Raw genomic sequence first — 21,928 nt, forward strand, 5'->3', positions numbered from 1 at the left:
ATTCCAGTAGGGTGGCGTAAGGCCACCGCATTGATCAGAGCTTATCTTGAAAAATAAGAGTTTTGTAGACAAAAGAATGAGGAATAATATGGTGCATCGGAATCCTGAATAAAACTAACCTGCTGTCAGAGAAAAAAATGTGTTGCATGATGTATTGAACACCCCTCATAGGTACCATCTGTTCTGTAACTTTCATCGAGAAAAAGACTGAATATCTGATTTTTAGAATGTTTACACAGTTGTTTGAACTTTGTGCACCCTTTAACTTGAACTGTTTCAAAGGAGGTGGTGGTGGTGGTGGTGGTGGTGGTGGTGCAAGTAGAGCACAAGTCTTGTGCCTTGTGTTCATATGGAATGTCTTCAAAATCAAATTTAACTCACAGAGTTAACAAATGTTTAAGGGAAACTGAACAAAAATTTTCCTATGTTGTGGCACATTCAATAATGATGACTATTGCTACAAATTATGTATCAATGCGTTGAAACAGCATACAGCCATGGCTACTTCATTCGTACTGCAAATTATTTGACAGTTAAGGTTGGTGGGAATACAAAATACACACACAAACCAAGCGATGTGGCACAATTGTTAGTGCTCTGTCCTTGCATTCAGGAGGACGACAGTTCAGTTCCCAATCCAGATTTAGGTTTCCTGTGATTTCCCTAAGTCATTCCAGGCAAATGCGGAGATGGTTCCTTTGAAAGGACATGGCTGATTTCCTTCCCCACCTGTTCGTAATCAGAACTTGTACTCCATGTTGTCTAATGACTTCATTGTTGACAGTATGTTAAACCCTTTCTTCTTTCCTCTTCTTACCCTTCCCCACCTGAACGTGTGTGCTCCAGTTCATCTTAAACTCATTTTTATTTTTTCTGGATTTGTTGAATAAAACAGCAGTCCCAGCTTGGGAAAGAGAAGACTGATCACATTCAACGGCTCAAGGCGTTGATATTTTGAAAAACTGTATTACTCATGTACAGAAATTCTTCTAATTTTGGTGTCAGAAATTTTAATGTCTTGATGGAATTTTACTTGTGGTATGTGTGTGAATCCTGACAAGAAAACATATGTTGTAAGGAGAGTAGAAGGAATCCACCTGTCCTTTTACATCTTTAGTAATCAAGTTACGAATGGTTATTTAATAGGAAGTTCAAATAGCCATGGGAAAGAAAACTGTTGCCTAAAGTTCATCACTTTGACACTAAATCACATCCAGTTTTTCCTTCTGTTATAAGACATAAAAATTAATGCCATGACACTCATTTTATGTGAGACAGATCTTGCGAAGTCAGTTTGTCACTTGTATACTGACTCAATATAAAATTGAGTACCATTCCCTAGTAGCAATTATTATTATTATTATTATTATTATTATTAGTGACCTTTTGCATTTTGTTATGTGGTAAGACTGATATTACCATCTTAATTATTTGTTACCAATAATTCTTGAAACTATTTGTAGTATTGCAGGCTTGATGGACAGACCCCACACGAAGATCGTCAGAGGCAGATAAATGAGTACAATGCCCCTGGCAGTGAGAAATTCATCTTTATGTTGTCCACGCGAGCTGGTGGTCTGGGTATTAACTTAGCAACAGCAGATGTGGTAATCATTTATGACTCAGACTGGAACCCTCAGATGGATCTCCAGGCCATGGTAAGTGAAATCATAGAAAGTTCTTTTATTGAATATTTGATGGCCCCATCTCTTCAAATGTTAGTATAGAATAATTATGTCATTTCTTTAACAGTCATTTGTTTATTTTGTAAACCAGCTGGAGCAAATTAATCAATTTCTGTAAAAGATTTTGACTCTTTTGATTGAGTGTAATTGTAATTTGAATTTTATTACGTCATTGCAATTACTTGGTTTGACATCTCAGTATTTACCTTTAAAGGATTAAAAAGCAAACAAAAGAAAAAGCAAAAGTAGGTACAAATTTCTTGCCTGATTGCTAGAGGGACATCCTCCAACATTTCCGGTACTACTTCATGGACTAAAGTATCTTGTTTTGGGTGAAAGGGATGTTTACGATTTGGTGTAGATTCCATTGGTAAGATTCCATGCACTGGGGGAAGTCATCGGCTGATAGGTCTGGTACCTGCTGAGACTTAAGTGGATGCATACTAGTTTCATACAGAATGTTCTATGCACTGGCATTGGAGAAATGTAGTTCCTTGACTATGGATCATGTGCTGGTGCTGGTGATGTTGTCCACAGTTCTCTGTGACGCAAGTCTACCAGTATCCCGTTGGTCTGTTCTAAGGGATCCTGTTTCATTACGACAGCCATCAAGTCTTTGAAATGTGACACGATTTGTTAACCTCCTGCTGGAAATTATTCTGCATACAGGCTTCTTGCTGCTTGCCGTTGCATATTGGTTCTCCTCGAATGTAATTGTTTATCCAGGGATGTGGCCACTGTTAGCAGTGATTAAAACAATAAGATGTAATTGTGTTGCACATCAGATTGGAATGCCAACGCTTTGCATATGAGGCAATCAAAACAGCTATCAACATTGACATCAGGGAAGTTGAGCATCAAACCCTTAAAGGACACCTAGCGGAGAAGTGGTGTACCCCTACGTCACATAGCAAAAGTGTTCCTTCTTTTTCTCTCTCATAATAACTCTACAAACTTAAATATTCAGTAGTTTTACACCTTGTATATTCTTCAGAATACTAACACAGCTCGCCCTCCATGAATCATGGACCTTGCCGTTGATGGGGAGGCTTGCGTGCCTCAGCGATACAGATAGCCGTACCGTAGGTGCAATCACAACGAAGGGGTATCTGTTGAGAGGCCAGACAAACGTGTGGTTCCTGAAGAGAGGCAGCAGCCTTTCCAGTAGTTGCAGGGGCAACAGGTCTGGATGATTGACTGATCTGGCCTTGTAACCCTAACCAAAATGCCCTTGCTGTGCTGTTACTGCAAACGGCTGAAAGCACGGGGAAACTACAGCACTAATTTTTTCCGAAGGCATGCAGCTTTACTGTATGGTTAAATGATGATTGCGTCCTCTTGGGTAAAATATTCCGGAGGTAAAATAATCCCCCATTCAGATCTCCGGACAGGGACTACTCAAGAGGACATCGTTATCAGGAGAAAGAAAACAGGCGTTCTACGGATCGGAGTGTGGAATGTCAGATCCCTTAATCGGGCAGATAGGTTAGAAAATTTAAAAAGGGAAATGGATAGGTTAAAGTTATATATAGTGGGCATTAGTGAAGTTCGGTGGCAGGAGGAACAAGACTTTTGGTCAGGTGAATACAGGTTATAAATACAAAATCAAATAGGCGTAATGCAGGAGTAGGTTTAATAATGAATAAAAAAGATTGGTGTGCAGGTAAGCTATTACAAACAGCATAGTGAATACATTATTGTGGCCAAGATAGACACAAAGCCCACGCCTACTACAATAGTACAAGTTTATATGCCAACTAACTCTGCAGATGACGAAGAGACTGCTGAAATGTATGATGAGATAAAAGAAATTATTCAGGTACTGAAGGGAGACGAAAATTTAATAGTCGTGGGTGACTGGAATTCGAGAGTAGGAAAAGGGAGAGATGGAAACATAGTAGGTGATTATGGATTGGGGGTAAGAAATGAAAGAGGAAGCCGTCTGGTAGAATTTTGCACAGGGCATAACTTAATCATAGTTAACACTTGGTTCAAGAATCATAAAAGAAGGTTGTATACATGGAAGAATCCTGGAGATACTCAAAGGTATCAGATAGGTTATATAATGGTAAGACAGAGATTCAGTAACCAGGTTTTAAATTGTAATACATTTCCAGGGGCAGATGTGGACCCTGACCACAATCTATTGTTTATTAACTGTAGATTAAAACTGAAGAAACTACAACAAGGTGGGAATTTAAGGAGATGGGACCTGGATAAACTGACAGAACCAGAGGTTGTACAGACTTTCAGGGAGAGCATAAGGGAACAATTGACAGGAATGCGGGAAAGAAATAGAGTAGAAGAAGAATTGGTAGCGCTGAGGGTTGAAGTAGTGAAGGCAGCAGAGGATCAAGTAGGTAAAAAGACGAGGTAACAGAAGAAATATTGAATTTAATTGATGAAAGGAGAAAAAATAAAAATGCAGTAAATAAAGCAGGCAAAAAGGAATACAAACGTCTCATAAATGAGACCGACAGGAAGTGCAAAATGGCTAAGCAGGGATGGCTAGAGGAGAAATGTAAGGATGTAGAGGCTTATCTCACTAGGGGTAAGATAGATACTGCCTACAGGCAAATTAAAGAGACCTTTGGAGAAAAGAGAGCAACTTGTATGTATATCAAGAGCTCAGATGGAAACCCAGTTCTAAGCAAAGAAGGGAAAGCAGAAAGGTGGAAGGAGTATATAGGGGGTCTATACAAGAGCGATGTACTTGAGGACAATATTATGGAAATGGAAGAGGATGTAGATGAAGATGAAATGGGAGATACGATACTGCGTGAAGAGTTTGACAGAGCACTGAAAGACCTGAGTCGAAACAAGGCCCCCGGAGTAGACAGCATTCCATTGGAACTACTGGCGGCCTTGGGAGAGCCAGTCCTGACAAAACTCTACCATCTGGTGAGCAAGATGTACGAGACAGGTGAAATACCCTCAGACTTCAAGAAGAATATAATAATTCCAATCCCAAAGAAAGCAGGTGTTGACAGATGTGAAAATTACCAAACTGTCAGTTTAATAAGTCACAGCTGCAAAATACTAACACGAATTCTTTACAGATGAATGGAAAAACTAGTAGAAGCCGACCTTGGGGAAGATCAGTTTGGATTCTGTAGGAATGTTGGAACACGTGAGGCAATACTGACCTTATGACTTGTCTTAGAAGCAAGAATAAGGAAAGGCAAACCTACGTTTATCACATTTGTAGACTTAGAGAAAGCTTTTGACAATGTTTACTGGAATACTCTCTTTCAAATTCTAAAGGTGGCAGGGGTAAAATAGAGGGAGCGAAAGGCTATTTACAATTTGTTATAAAGAGTCGAGGGGCACAAAAGGGAAGCAGTGGTTGGAAAGGGAGTGAGACAGGGTTGTAGCCTCTCTCCAATGTTATTCAATCTGTATATTGAGGCAGCAAAGGAAACAAAAGAAAAATTTGGAGTATTTATTAAAATCCATGGAGAAGAAATGAAAAGTTTGAGGTCGCCAATGATATTGTAATTCTGTCAGAGACAGCAAAGGATTTGGGAGAGCAGTTGAACAGAACATGGACAATGTCTTGAAAGGAGGATATAAGATGAACATCAACAAAAGCAAAACAAGGATAATGGAATGTAGTTGAATTAAGTAGGGTGATACTGAGGGAATTAGATTAGGAAATGAGAAACTTAAAGTAGTAAAGGAGTTTTGCTCTTTGGGGAGCAAAATAACTGATGATGGTCGAAGTAGAGACGATATAAAATGGAGACTGGCAATGGGAAGGAAAGCGTTTCTGAAGAAGAGAAATTTATTAACATCGAGTATAGATTTAAGTGTCAGGAACCCGTTTCTGAAAGTATTTGTACGGAGTGTAGTCATGTATGGAAGTGAAACATGGATGATAAGTAGTTTGGACAAGAAGAGAATAGAAGCTTTCGAAATGTGGTGCTACAGAAGAATGCTGAAGATTAGATGGATAGATCACATATTCTTGAGTGAAAAGACTTTGTTTCACAAAGCGAATAGCACCGAGCGCACGTTAGTCTATCGATTATTCATATGACTTTGAAACGCATTCCTGTCGATTTTTGAACACATTCTAAGTTGATTTTTGAATGAATCGTATGTTGATTTGGGAATGCTTGCGTAGTGTACATGATGTCTCTGTCAGGGGAATCCTCATCGCATATAGAAACAAACTTTCTTACAGACAAAAGGAGCTATACGAGCTGAGCAGAGTAAGGCTGAACGGATGAATGCCAATGTTGTCTGATTGTGTGGTTGATTGGATTTGCGAATGATGAGCAATGTTATAATTACTAGTGAAATCCATAGATTCAGACTACAGGAGTGGAAATAAACAAATAACAGGTAAGAAAGATAATGTATTACCTTCTTGGTGTATCCAAGAAAATGAAAGTTTGACAGAAAATTTTTGTCCGGATCACTATACTAGTAAGCCCACGTTGTACAGTCCCCAGCTAGCAGTCACTTTAAGTTCTATTCTGGAAGAAGCACAGAAAAATCATTGTACGAGCATGTAACAACGCCTAACCGCAGAATAATCATGGGATAACTAAACAGGGAAAGCAGAAAGGTGGAAGGAGTATATAGAGGGTCTATACAAGGGTGATGTACTTCAGGACAATATTATGGAAATGGAAGAGCACAAAAGGCACCACAGTACATTTTAATTCCCACCAGCGTGAATGTAGTTTGATGACATCCATTACCAAATAATACATGTTTGAATTCCACAGAGCGAAATACAGTGATGTGCGATAGAAGAATGCTGTGTGAAGAGGCATGGCACTGCACGTTGGTACACTGACCAAATACCATGTCTTACGTTTCCTCGAACATGTGTTTTGTGTATTAGACTGTTCAGAAAGATGTGCGCTACAATATGAACATTTTTTGAAAAGTCAAGTTTTTAATTTTTTGGCATTCTATCTCAAAACACTTCAGGCAGGGGGTTCGGAAATACTGTAGATCCAGGGCAGATGCGCGGTGCAGTCTGAGTTGTAGTGGGGAGGTGGGTAGTCTCCACATGACCCATGTTTACGTTTAGTGTTTTTGCCTTTTCCTCTTCGGTTACTGCTCTCACATCAAATGAAAACAAAACAGATTTCTATCAAGTGAATTAAAATATATTCACATAATTACAGAGGGCTAAAATGTTATTAGTTTCAGATTATTTTTGTCTGTTTGCTAAAGAGATTTGGCTTTTATTAATCTTTTCCACTGAGACAGTTAATTTATTTGAAACGAAGTGTGTAATTCCACGCTACTGGCTAGTTTCAACTGTTCGTTGCATTTCAAGTACACATTTTCATGTTTTAGCACTTATGGCATTATGCCATAAGAATCAAACATGAGATAATACAGTAATGGTAGTCCAAGAAAACTTACACTGAAAAGCTTAATGTCGGGTCAAGATTTGTTGTAATATGTTTAATGAAATTCCGATGTTCTTGGAGTATCCTCTGATGTCTTGTTTCTTTTTTGACACATTGTAAGATCTTTAAATGTCTTACATGTACGAAAATATAGGCTTCCTACATCATTGTAGCTGCGCAAGGATGGTGACACCTGTTACCTGGTGGTCTCTGGCAACTGCTGAAACTGATTTCTTAAATCACAGAGCGTTTGACTCTCATTTAAAAATCAACTCTTTGAGAACGAGCTATTTAGAAGTATTTAGAGTCCAGAAGATCATGTTTGTGTGATGTATCTTAAACTGTAACGTGCAAAAAGAGATCATCATCATTATATGTGAAAGCTTAGCTTCTCTTGGAGCCTCTTAATCCATAGGCAGTGAAGAGCAGGCATGGTAATTACGATGATAAATAATCACTCGCACTCCCGTCACTTACTATGAATACTTTTATTCTCGCAGCGTATATACAATGCTTGTAACATAGAGCACGTACTACAGAGAACTGATCTGGTAAAGATACAGTTGTTCTTGCTGCCGTTGGGTAGCGATATTATTGCACAATGAGCCATGGTTCTACGTCCCCACAAATCTTACGAGACCAATACTATACGTAAAAGCTTTTCTTTTCTTGTATCAACACTGTGTATATTAATTTAAATCATTAACTTTTCCTATTTGTGTGTTCGCACCACTTAACAGCGATGTTCCTGTTGGCTGACTACATCACGTATCGTATGCTATAAATATCCGCTGTCATTGGGTGGTGAGATCATGTCACATGAGCTGTGACTGGCTTACAACTGCACATCGCAATCTCGATTTCAATGCTTCGGACTGTAATGTGTGGTGTTTGGTGGAATTCGGATTTATACTTTCGTAATACGAAAATATGCAATGTAAATGTTGGTGCACATCAAAGATCTTTCCAAAACGTGTTTTTCCCCACTCCTGAGTTTCGTTTTCTATAGTGCCAAGAAATTCTACGCTGGTGTATAAAACCATAGCTATCAAAGGATTTATAACTTTTACGGTTCTGAGGGAAAGTATACTTCTACTTAACACGGAAAAAGAGTATTTTCACCCGGGAGAAAATTTATTTTTAATCAGGATATCCGGGAAATTTTTTTCTTTGTCCACGTATACACCCTGATTTTACACATTGGGCCAGACTGTTAGCTGCAACCTTTGTAAATTCATCTTTAAAAACTGCATTAATTTTGATGAACTCCGACTTTATTTCTATATTTAGGTTTGTTTCTCGTGAACACATATTGCTTTTAATGTGGATAAAAAATAATGAGTGGTTATAAGGGCTGTGCACGTTACACATTTTATGTGGTTGAGCTTCAGTGATCGCATGAGGAGGGATGTTTGGAGAGGAATGCTGAACTAAAGTTTGTCATTTCCGTGCATTTAGTAGCTTAGTGAGAGGCGAACACTGCTTCTGCACTGCTCATCATAATTAAATAATGTAAACAGGTAGATAAAAAATCTACTTACCAAGCAGTGGCATGCAAAAGCATTTACGTATTACAATCTTTCGTAGCCAGTGGCTCCTCCTCCTGGCAGATGAGTTGAGTGGGAAGAAGAAGGGTGAAGGAAAAGGACTGGAGAGGTTTAGAGAAAGGGGTACAGTTCAGAAAAGTCACCCAGAACCCTGGGTCAAGGGAGACTTGCCGGACAGGATGAGAAGGCAAGACTTTTCTTCTCATTCTTCTCATCCCGTCCGGTAAGTCTCCCCTGACCCAGGGTTCTGGGTGACTCTTCTGACCTGTACCCCTTTCTCTAAACCTCTCCAGTCCTTTTCCTTCACCCTTCTTCTTCTTCCCCTTCAACTCTTGTGCCAGGAAGAGGAGCCATTGGCTCCAAAAGCTTGTAATAGGTAAATGCTTTTTTGTGTGTGTTCCCCTGCTGCTGCTTTGTGATTAGATTTTTTTATGTATCCTTTTGTATTATATTATCCATAACTGATTATTTTCATCCTAATTAAAGTTACTCATGAAAGAAAATGCCAAAATTTGATACCATTTGTATTTGGAGAAAGGAACTTTTCATGACCTTGCATAAGGCATTAATGTAAAGAGAAGCGCCATCCCCCAACCAGTACAGTAACGCAGAGCACCATGGGTATTGGTGAACTTGTGGAAGATGGGTGGCGCCTAACGGTTTTTGAAATCTCTTCATAAATCCCAAATCAGTTATAAGATTGTCCATTCACTCATCCAGAATGGAGATTCAGAAAGTGTCTGCTCATTGTATTTCGAAGGTGCAAAATGAGGAACAGAAAACTGTGCAAGTTGTAGTTTCTCACACACGTCTCGTGAGGTACAAGGAAGAAGGCAGTGCTTTTCAATGCTTTTTTGTCAGAAATCATCATGTGTGATGAGAGTTGAGTCCATCTATTACTCTCCCAAATTGCCTATACGGAGGAGTGGTGGTGAGGTGGCACAGGTGAAAATTAAGATGTAGTTTTCACCTGGTGGACACAGTGCTCTAGGACTGCGGAGGCTATCTACTGCTTGATTTGCTGCAAGACAGTTGAATCATGAGTATACGCTCTTCTTCTCTCTAAAGTTTGGGCGGTCTGTCACTCAAAGAGGTAACGCGCCCAGTCCACAAATGTGTCCTGTGAACATTTTTTGGGTGATACATGTTGGATTATCCTTCAACGTCCAATCTAAAGTGGAGACTTGTCTCAGGGTGGTTTCCACATGTTAGGGACAACTAGGGAAGCACTTGATGACATATACTTCACGACTAGGGCACATATTCATACTTCCTTTGGGAGAAAATAAAGAAAAATAGTTAACCAATGGCAAAATTGTATCAGTAATATGGCTTGTTGTGCAGAAAACTGCGAAAACAATAAATTTGGAAAAAATTTGAAAAGTAAAAATTTTATTACAAGAGGCTCATTTATATTTGATCCATCCTCTTACTAACATTTCCACTTTTATTAAAGAAAAAAAGTCTCAGTGATGTTTGGTAGTTCCCGAGTTCCAAGGAATGACAGGATCCATTTCACCTTGTGCATGTCTCCCTTTTCTACATTTGTAGAAAATCCAAAAAATGTAAAGAAATTGAAGTGTTTTGGCAGAATGTGAAAGATTATATGGTATGTTTTTAATGCAGCTGACAGTAGCAAATGACAGGGATATTATTTGTTTTTAGTCAAGTCATTTTTGCTGTATTTGCATATGTGATCAGTGAAAAACCATTTCCATTAGGACCGAGCACATCGTATCGGCCAGCAGAAACAGGTGCGAGTCTTCAGGTTCATCACTGAGAACACAGTTGAGGAGAAAATTGTGGAGAGAGCTGAAATCAAACTGAGGCTCGACAAGCTGGTCATCCAGCAGGGTAAGCCATTTTCTGCTTTTATGCAGTTAGTCTTTCATATTTTGTGTGCAGATTTTCGTTAATTCTGATTTCATGTGGTTTGATTGTTAGTATTGCAAAACATGTGAATAAACTCTTGTAAGTATTTTAAAAGAACGACAGTTTCATTCCTTTCTCAGGTCTGCACAACATCTAAGAATTAATGTTCTCCATACACAAGTGGTTCACATTTGTGACACGGATCTGCAACAAAAATCAGCTGCTAAAGATTTCCTTCAACTTTCCAGAGTGAAATTAATTTACAGTTTGTTTTAACATTTTCTTTGCATCCCTCTCTTATGTTATGGACAACCAGATTTAATAAGGCAACACAGTATAGATCTGTATCTTGTTGTCCGTTGTTGACTTGCAGAAGCAAGTCAGTCAGTTGTTTAAATACTTTAGCTAAGATCAAGAAAGTGAGAAGATACATGAAAATGATGGCGACAATGACAACAGTAGTAATATCGGTCAGCATTTTCTTTACGGCTTCAAAGGATATTTGTCACACCTTCTGCGCCGAAACTTCTTATTTTGCCTCTTATTCTCCTGCAAGTGTCTTATTGCTATAATAATTTCATTACCACCATCTGTATTTCTGTGGTCTACCTCCTTTTTTTTCTCTTTGTAAAGTCTCTTTTGTCTGACAAAATACAATATTTGCCTCCCTGCATAACACCAAAAAGATTTAAACAGTGAAAACTCGACATAGGAATACCAAATGTGTTAGAAAAGGATAGACTGCTAATTACTGTAAAGAAGACATGTTAAGTTCCAGACTCTGGCCTGAGATGCCAGAGTTGGCAGTCATGTGTGTTGATGTGTGCTTGCTTGTGTGTATAGATAGTGTTTGTTTCTTTGTTTCTCTTTTGTTGTTTAAGGCTGTGGCCAAGAGCTTTGAGTGTGTTTTAATTGTGCCTGTCTGCAACTTAACCTGCTTCTTTAAGGTAAGTAGCACTCGATCTTTCCCTCCATTGTTGACACCACAAAGATTTTAGTTTTTTCAGTTCACATTTGTTTCTTAATTTCTTTTATCCTAATTTTATCTGGTAAAGGCACTCCAAAGCAGCATCTGCAAAAATCATTATCTACATTGCTTTTTCCCCCCCTCACACAACTCATGTTTATGATCCTTAGGTGACAATGCTCATCACAAATGGCTTCAGCATTTGGAGCTTTGTTTTTCTCTTGATTTTAGCATCCCCTAAGGTAGAGTTTATCTGTCTTCTTAAAGCTGTCCCTAGTCTCATGGAGTAAATCTTTCTCATGTGCTCACCCTGCAGAGAGTGATTCCCATGTATCTGAATTCCTGAAGAGAGGTTATTTTTCCTGTGTATGTTTCCAAGTTGTTGCCAAGTTTTTACCCAGGTCCTCAACTATGAAATATTTTGTTTCTTTCCTTGTTTGATTATAAATCTTCCCTTGCATGTTTGTATACAAGTTCCTTCACCATGTTAACTGTATCGTCTTGATATTTGGTAAGCACAACTTGGTAGTGAGCAAGCAATAAATTATGTATACCTCTTTCTCCAGGTTGGACACTAATTTCACTTCACTTTTTAGACCAGCGTTTCTATGATTCAGAGATATATCTTCCAATGTAACAGTATTATGAAAAGGATAGTTGCTACTCACCATGTACCAGAGATGCTAAGTCGTAGACAGGCACACCATAAAGACTTGTCACAAAATACACATGAGACCACAGTCTGTGGCAGCTGAAGCCACACTGTGAGCAGCAACAGCAGTGCATAATGGGAGAGGCAACTGGGTGGGAGTAAGGAGGAGACTATGGTGGGGAGGGAGAGCAGGGTAGGGGTGGGGGACAGGGTGAGTGCGGGGACAAGATGGAGAGAGGGCAGAGCAGCTAGGTGCAGTCTGGAGCTTAGACAGAGAGAGGGAGGGAGGGGGACACAGGGAAGGAGAGTAGTGGAAAGTGCATGGATGCTGTAGAGAGCTGTGTAGCACTGGAATGGGAACAGGGAAGAGGCTGACGGGTAAGGACAATGACTAACAAAAGTTGAGGCCAGGAGGGTTACAGGAACAGGATATATTACAAGGAGAGTTCCCACCTGTGCAGCTCAGAAAAGCTGGGTTTGGTGGGAGGAATCCATATGGTGTAGGCTGTGAAGCAGTCATTGAAAAGAAGAATTTCATGTTGGGTGGTGTGCACAGCAACAGTTGTTTCTTGGTCACAGTTTGTCGGTCACCATTCATGCGGACAGACAGCACAGTTGTTGCAGCTTAACTTGTAAGTCACATGACTGGTTTCACAGGTAGACCATCTGTGAGATAGCACCTAGAGTTCCTGCTGCTAACAAGTAGTACAACCATTCGTTTGTTACATATTTTTACGAGCTTCAAACAGGAGCGACTTCAGTAATGGATAGGAACTGTGATTGCTGTGTGTAGATGCGAGCTGAGTTGGCGACCCTTTGCCGACAGCTCCAAGCGGTTTTGGCTTCCGTCACACAGCTTAAGGCTGCTGTCAATGGGCGTCACAGTGGGCGGTCGGACGGGGAGATACGAGGGACGTCGAGCATGTCTCTCGTGTCCCCTGATTGGTCCACTGCTGTGGCTGCTCCGGGTACTGCTTGCACTGAGGTTGACCCCTCACCTGTGGGCGAGTAGGAGATCATTCCAAAGTCTGGCAGGCAGCGAAAGACTTTCCAAGGGGGTTGATCTTGGGGCCTCCCCCGGTTCGTTTGACAAACATGTTTCGGACTGATGAACTCTTTGTGGCTGACGAAGTCTCTGAGCCAGATGCAGTCATCCACCCTGTTCGAGAGGAAGCTTCTCGGCATGCAAGATCTGGGCATTCACAGAGCGTGGGTTTGCTGGTAGTTGGGAACTCCAACGTTTGGCTTGTAATGGGGTACCTTAGAAACATGGCTGCCAAGGAGAGGAAAGAAGCCAGTGTGCACTTCATGTGCATACCAGGGTGAGTCATTCCAGATGTGGAAAGGGTGCTTCCGGATGCCATGAAGAGTGCAGGGTGTAACCAACTGCAGGTGGTGGCTCATGTTGGTACCAATGACGCACGTCTCTTTGGATCGGAGGAGATTTTCTGTGGTTTCGGGCGGCTAGCAGAAATGTTAGACTGCCAGCGTTCCTTGCGATATTAAGGCGGAGTTCACCATCGTTGATAGAAATGACTGTGGTCCTTTGGTGCAGAGCCGAGTGAAGGGTCTGAATCAGAGGATCAGGCAGTTCTGTGACCATGTAGGACTTGTGCCATCGAGTGGTGGGTTTCTGGGTTCCTCTTAATAGGTCAGGAGTCCACTACACACAGGGCGCGGCTACACGGGTAGCGGGGGCTGTGTGGAAGGGACTGGGTTGTTTTTTAAGGTTAGAGGGTCTCAGGAAACCACTGAAAGGGCATCCGTCTAAAAGCGGGCAGGTAAAACACAGTAAGATAATTGTAGAAATGATAGGTACTGTATTTGTAAATTGTCTTCGCTGTGTTGGGAAAGAACCAGAGCTCCAAGTCCTAATTGAAAGCACTGAAGCTCAAATAGTTACATGTACAGAAAGCTGGCTAAAGCCGGAAATGAGTTCAGTTAAAATTATCTCAAATGACATAACAGTGTTCAGAAAGAATAGATTAAATACAGGTGGTGGATGAGTATTTATTGCTATCTGAAGTAGTTTACCTTGTAGCGAAATTGAAGTAGATAGTTCCTACGAAATAGTATGGGTAGAGGTGGGACTTGACAATCGGACTAAACTATTAATTGGATCATTTTAGCGACCCCCCTGACTCGGAAGATATAGTTGCTGAACAGTTCAAAGAAGACTTGAGTCTCATTTCAAATAGGTACCCCAATCATATAATTATAGTTGGTGGTGGCTTCGATCTACCCTCGATATGCTGGAAAAGTTATACGTTTACAGCCGGTGGCGGACATAAAATGTCATCCGAAATTGTGCTAAATGCTTCCTCAGAAAATTATTTTGAACAATTAGTACATGAGCCCACTCGAAGTGTAAATGATTGCAAAGCATACTTGACCTCTTAGCAACAAGTAATCCTGGACAAATAGGGAATATCATGACAGTTAGAGGGATTAGCCACCACAAGGCAGTTGCTGCTAGACTGATTACCGTAACAACCTCAACCGTCAAAAGAAACACAAAGTACATATATTTAAAAAAGCTGATAAAAATTCTCTTAACGCCTTTTTAAGAGACAGACTCCACTCCTGTTCTGATCATGAAAGCGTAGAAAAGATGTGGGATGATTTCAGAGAGATAGTATTGACGGCAATTGAGAGATATATACCACATAAATTAATAAGTGATGGTACTGATCCCACATGGTACACAAAACGGGTCAGATCACTGTTGTTCAGAAGCAACGAAAAAAGCATGCCAAATTTAAAAGAATTCAAAATCCCCAATATTGACAAAGTTTTGCAGAAGTTTGAAAGATAGCTCATACTTCTATTCGAGATGCTTATAATAATTTCCACAATGAAACTCTGTCTCAGAATCTAGCAGAAAACCCAAAGAGATTCTGATCATGCATAAAGCACACCAGTGGCAAGATGCAATCAATAGCTCACTTCGCGATAACAATGGTAAAGTCACTGATGCCACAAAAGCAGACTTATCAAACACGGTTTTCTGAAACCCCTTCACCAAAGATGATGAAGTAAATATTTCTGAATTCCAATCAAGAACAACTGGCAAGATGAGAAACATCGAAGTAGATATCCTTGATGTGGCAAAGCAGCTTAAATCACTTATTTAGCAATTACATTCAACTGCTCGCTCAAAGAAAAATCCACACCCAAAGGCTGGAAAATTGCTCAAGTCAAGCCAATACCTAAAAAGGGAAATAAGAGCAATCCACTGAATTACAGGCCCCTATCACTAACGTCGATTTACAGTATTGTTTTGGAACACGTACTGCGTTAAAACCTTATGTGAATTACCTCAAAGAAAACGATTTATTGACACACAGTCAGCACGGATTCTGAAAATATCTTCCTTGTGAAACACAACTAGCTCTTCATAATTGTGAAGTAATAAGTGCTATCGACAGGCGATGTCAAATTGAGTCCATATTTTTAGATTTCCAGAAGACTTTCAACTTTGTTCCTCACGAGCATCTTATATCCAAACTGCCTGCATATGTAATATCACCTCAGTTGTGCAACTGGATTCGTGATTTCCTGTCAGGAAGGTCTCAGTTCACAGTAATAGACAGAAAGTCATCAAGTAAAACAGAAGTAATATCCGGTGTTCCCCAAGGCAGTGTTAATAGGCCCTCTATTGTTCCTGGTCTATATTAACGACATAGGAGACAATCTGAATAACCTTCATAGATTGTTTGCAGATGATGCTGTCATTTACCTTCTTGTAAAGTCATCAGATTACCAAAACAAATTGCAAACTGATTTAGGTATGACATCTGTATTGTGCGAAAAGTGGCAATTGACCCTAAATAAAGTAAAGTGTGAAGTTATTCACATGAGTACTAAAAGAAATCCGCTAAATTTCGATCACGCAATAAGTCACACAAACCTGAAGGCTGTAAATTCCACTAAATACTTAGTGATTACAATTACAAATAACCTAAATTGGAACAATCACATAGATAGTGTTGTGGGTAGAGCAAACCAGAGACTGTGATTCATTGGCAGTGTCTTGAAAAGTGCAACAGGTCTACTAAAGAAGCTGCTTACACCACTCTTGTCCACCCTATTCTGGAGTACTGCTGTGCTATGTGGGATCCGCATCACGTGGGACTGACAGATGACATCAAAAAAGTTCAAAGAATGGCAGCTCGTTTTGTATTATCACAATACAATAAGAGAAATCAGGGCTCGCACAGAAAAATTTAAGTGCTCGTTTTTCTCGCACACTGTTGGAAAGTAGAATGGTAGAGAGACAGCTTAAAGATGGTTCAATGAACCTCCTGCCAGGCACTTTATTGTGAATTGCAGAGTAATCACATAGACATAGACATAGCCTTGCCTTTGGTGGAATGGGTGATGTTTGTGACCAGACTGGAGTAGGTGGTGGTGGTGGAAGAATGTATGGGACAGATCTTGCAACTACATCTATTACAGAGGTATGAGCTGTGAGATAAGGGGTGGGAGTAAGGGTTGTGTAGGGATGGACAAGTATATTGTGTAGGTTCGGTGGACGATGGAATACCATTGCGTGACGGGTGAGAAGGATAGTGGGCAGGACATTTCTCAATTCAGGGCATGACGAGAGGTAGTCGAAACCTTGGCGGAGAATGTAATTCAGTTGCTCCAGTCCTGGGTGGTAGTAAGGTAGGAGAGGAATGCTACTCTGTGGCCGGGCAGTGAGACTTTGGCAGGTAGTGGGTCACTGGAAAGATAAGGCATGGCAGATTTGTTTTTGTACAAGGTTGGGAGAATAATTACAGTCTGTAAGGGCCTCATTGAGACCCTCAGTATATTTAGAGAGGGACTGCTCATCATTGTAGATGTGACGGCTACAGATGGGTAGAGTGTATGGAACGGACTTCTTGGTATGGAATAGGTGACAGCTGTCGAAGAGGAGGAATTGCTGGTGATTAGTATGTTTCATATGAACAGAGTTAGTGATGTTGCCATCTTTGATGAGGAGATCAACATCTATGAAGGCAGCTTGTTGGGTTTTGTAGGGTCAGGTTAAGTGAATGGGTGAGAAGATGTTGAGGTTCTGGAGAAATGTGGACGGGGCGTCCTCACCCTTGATCCCGATCACAAAGATGTCATAAGTGAATCTAAACCAGGTGAGGGGTTTAGGATTCTGGGTGTTTAGGAAGGATTCCTCCAGATGGCCCCTGAATAAGTTGGCATAGGATGGTGCCATGTGGGTACCCATATCCATACCCCAGAATTGTTTGTAGGTAATGCCTTCAAAGGAGACGTAATTGTTGCTGAGAATATACACTGAAGTGCCAAAAAAAACTGGTATAGGCATGCGTCTTCAATTATGTAAACAGGCAGAACACAGCGCTGTGGTCAGCAGCACCCATATAAAACAACAAGTGTCTGGTGCCATATAAGACAACAAGTGTCTGGTGCGGTTGTTAGATCAGCTGCTGTTGCTACAGTGGCAGGTTATCAAGATTTAAGCGAGTTTGATCATGGTGTCATAGTCAGTGCGCAGGTGATGGACACAGTATCTCAGAGGTAGCGCTAAAGTGGGGATTTTCCCATACGACCATTGCACGAGCGTAACATGAATATCGAGAATCGAGTAAAACATAAAATTTCCAAAATTGCTGCAGCCAGAAAAAGATTCTGCAAGAACAGGACCAATGACAACTGAAGAGAATTGTTCAACGTGACAGAAGTGCAACCCTTCTGCAAATTGCTGCAGATTTCAATGCAAGGCCATCAGCCAGTGTCAGCATGTGAACCATTCAACAAAACATCATCAGTATGGGCTTTCAGAGCTGAAGACATACATGTGTACACTTGATGATTGCATGACACAAAACTTTACCCCTTGCCTGGTCGGACGAGTCTCGTTCCAAATTGTATCGAGCAGTTGGATGTTTACAGGTATGGAGACAACTTCATGAATACATGAACCCTGCATGTCAGCAGGGGACTATTCAAGCTGGTGGAGACTCTGTAATGATGTGGGGAGGGCCGGGCGCTGTGGCCGTGCAGTTTTGGGCGCTTCAGTCTGGAACCACGTGACCGCTACGGTCGAATCCTGCCTCGGGCATGGATGTGAGGTTTAAGTAGTTCTAAGTTCTAGGGGACTGATGACCACAGATGTTAAGTCCCATAGTGCTCAGAGCCATTTGAACCATTTGATGTAGAGAGGGTGCAGTTGGAGTGGTATGGGGCCCCTGATATGTCTTTATATGAATCTGACAGGTGAAACACATGTTAGCATCCTGCCTGGTCACCTGCATCCATTCATATCCATTGTGCATTCAGATCGACTTTGGCAGTTTCAGTAGAACAGTACGACACTCAACATGTCTGGAATTGCTACAGAGTGGCTCCAGGAAGACTTCTGAGTTTAAACACTTCCACTGGCCACCAAACTCCCCAGAAATGAGCATTATTGAGCATATCTGGGATGCCTTGCAATGTGCTGTTCAGAAGAGATCTTCACCCCTCATAGTCTTACGGATTTATGGACAACCTTGCAGGATTCATGGTGTCAGTTCCCTCCAGCAGTACTTCACACATCAGTCGAGTCCATGCCATGTCGTATTGTGGCACTTCTTCATGCTTGCAGGAACCCTACATGATATTAGGGAGTTTACCAGTTTCTTTGGTTCTCCAGTGTAATTCGGTATGCAGTGGGTGGAGCATTGCGTATTCAAGCAACAGCTGCATAGCTCCCCTTAGCAGTTGACGTTCATGGGTACACTTTCTTCTTTTATTATTTGTTATGTAATCGAATTGTCAACATCATGTCCCTGGGGATGGATCTGACTTTGTGTTTGGTCCATTTACTACCAGAAAGTTTCAGTGAATTGTGTGCATTTTAAACATTACCCACGAGAATCGTACTGTCCTACATACTTCAGCTGTGAAACATCCCCACTTGCTGTGCCATGTCACTTGGACATTGTGATGCACCTGTTATCTTTACCACAGTAGAACTGTGTCTCCAGGAAACCCAGAGCATGTACTTTCTCCTGACAATGCATCGCTCTTGTTGTGCAATGGTCTTAGTAAGGGATGACCTGTATAACTTACTTTCTGAGGTCCCTGTGTACCTTGTGTACCTGCATGTTTCATGAATCATAATCGCCATATTTTCCACTGTGTCAAATGTGTCAGTTGACAGCTGTGATTCTCTTTCGCGATGTTGTCATCTATTAGACTGTTCATACTACTGAGCAGCGGACCAGGTTTTTATAGTTGAATAGCTAAGCTAACTCCTTCATATTCTCCACAAAGTCTGAGGGAGGGACATTTCTTCTTCTTCCACTGCTATGTTTACGAATGTTATGATGGCGCTTTTTGGACTGCAGTTGATTGACTACAACAAACTTAATAGGGGAATATATCAAATAGCACTTTACAAGCTAACGGGATGTATTCTTGTACCAGGTGTCCCAAGAAGAATGGTAAGTATTCATGGATGTGACAGGAACTATCATTTGCAGCAAAAAATTCATATGTACATTCATCCTGTTCCAAATGTTTGCTAGACAAAAATTACAGATCAAGAAGAGGAAACTGCTTAGCAAACTAGTCTTCTTACTTCGGTGCCGGGATAAGAAAGTGCTGCCGCAGTTCGCGAACCTACGGCATCCTGTCTACACGAACAAGGCGAGGCGCATTTAGCGGTGGCCTAGTTCAGCCCTAGTACAAGAAGACATCTGGGTCACGAGGCTGGAACTCGACAATAACGCCTAGAGCGTGTTCACTCTCCACATACATATGGCTTCCCGTCTTCCAACACACACTTGGGAATAGATAGACGGCAATACTTTTGCTAATAGTGAGCTGACCAAGAAGGAGGTCACTGAAAAATAGTGCAACAAGTTCCTTTGCCTTCCAGGTGTGCGACAACAAGAAGATAAAATTTGCACTGACAAGGTGGTCATTAATCTGGCAGAAAGAGAATTTGATGAGCCAACTGTTTCGCGATGTCAAAAGGCCAAAAATTTGCTCCATTTCCAAAGACATTGCCAAAACCTGAAATCATCAGTGGTGTGGAACGGGCCATAAGAGGACTCCCCTCACAAGCTGCTGCAGAAGTAAGAAGAGACATTTGCAAAGTACCTGAGAAGGCAAAAATGCTGAAGAACAACATTTCGGCTGCAGAGCACAAGGCACTCCAGGAAGACAAGGATATAGTGGTCCTAGCAGAGGAAAAAGGGAATGTGACAGTGCTGATGAAGTCAGAAGATTATTGGCAGAAAACCGACACTCTCCTGCAAGGTTTTGCTTACAAACAAGTGGGAAAGGACTCGACTGCATCAGTGACATGCAGGACCATCGAGTTGCTCAATAACTCAGGACTAGAAAAGATCACTATCAGAAGACTGTACCCGAGGGCACCAGCACTACCACCACGCCTGCATGGCCTACCAAAAATTCAAAAGGAGGAGGTTCCATTACGTCTGATTTTAAACACAATAAATGCACCAACATACGACATTGCCAAATGTCTGGCATAGTTGTTAAAACCACTCATAGCGAACTGTCCCCACCATGTGGAAAGCTCGGCGGAATTCGTCAAGGTACTGCAAGAAATGCAGTTGGATGAAAAAGATCTGTTAGTCAGCTTCGATGTGTCATTATTCACACGGGTGCCCCTGGATGATTCTCTAGCACTGCTGGAGGGACACTTCGATGAGGACATAGTCAAACTGTTTCGGCATGTACTAACCACCACCTACTTGAAATGTGTACTAACACCACCTGGTTGAAATGTGGTGGGAAATTCTACGAGCAAATAGATGGAGTTGCTATAGGTTCTCCCTTAGCACCAAGCATGGCTAACTTATACATGGAATACTTCAAGGAAGTAGCATTTGACATGGCTCCACTGAAACCGAAAGCATTTTACAGATATGTGGATGACATGGTAAAGATAACAAGTTTACCGTGGAAATAGGGAAAATTAGAGGCCTACCCTTCCTGGACATCCTGGTTAATAGAAACACAGGAGGCACACTGGGAAATTCGGAATATAGGAATGAAACACACACAGACCTATATCTCAGCGCTAGGAGCTGTCACCATCCAGCGCATCGCAGCTCTATACTTAACACCTTGATACACAGGGCGAGGTTCATTTGCGACAAGAAGAGCTTACTGAGTGAATTACAAGATCTAAAGGAGACCTTCAGAAGAAACGGCTACAGTGAGAAACTAATAGGAAGAGCTGTGAGGAACAGTAAGAAGAGAGGAAGAGAGAGACCAGAAGAGGATGACTCAAGAGGTTGTGCTTTCTTGCCATATAAGGTCAATGTCGAAGATCGCAAGAATCTTTAAGAAGCACCAAGTGAAGACCGTCTTTCACGCAGCAAAGAAAATCGAGGATATTTTTGGATCTACCAAAGACCCACTAGGTCTAAAGACACCAGGTGTTCACAGAATTGGATGTGATTGTGGAATGCAATAGATAGGGCAGACGCAACATTGCATTACACAGTGCCCTACGGAACACATAAGAAATGTGTGTCTTCGACAAGTTGACAAGTCCGCGGTGGCGGAACACAGCATGAACGAAAAGCATACCTTCAAATTTGAAGAAACAAAGAAGTTATGCAGCGCCAGCGGATTTTGGGATTCGGTGATAAAAGAAGCAGTAGAGATTTATCTGCACGAAAATTTAATTAATCGAGAGAGTGGGGTTACCATCTCATTACAGCTTGGGGGATGCGATTAGGAAAATTCGGCAAGAACGCTCCAGTCTGAAGGGGCCGCGGCCGGCACTGATATGAACAGACACCGGGAATCGACACCAGCATGTGCGTCCCCCCCACCACCAGAGC

The 21,928-nt window shown here is 41.3% G+C and overlaps 1 protein-coding gene across 1 annotated transcript in view; it reads left to right on the top strand.

Moving 5' to 3' along the window:
* LOC126354756 (chromatin-remodeling complex ATPase chain Iswi) overlaps positions 1-21,928 on the top strand; it is a 124,210-nt gene that overhangs the window by 65,246 nt on the left and 37,036 nt on the right. The window contains exons 11-12 of the mRNA XM_050004638.1: positions 1,464-1,658; positions 10,329-10,461. Coding sequence (XP_049860595.1) covers positions 1,464-1,658; positions 10,329-10,461 — 328 coding nt within the window. The remainder of the gene's footprint in view (positions 1-1,463; positions 1,659-10,328; positions 10,462-21,928) is intronic.

Source organism: Schistocerca gregaria, chromosome 3 (assembly GCF_023897955.1).
Source record: "Schistocerca gregaria isolate iqSchGreg1 chromosome 3, iqSchGreg1.2, whole genome shotgun sequence".
In the NCBI taxonomy this organism is placed as follows: Eukaryota; Metazoa; Arthropoda; class Insecta; order Orthoptera; family Acrididae; genus Schistocerca; species Schistocerca gregaria.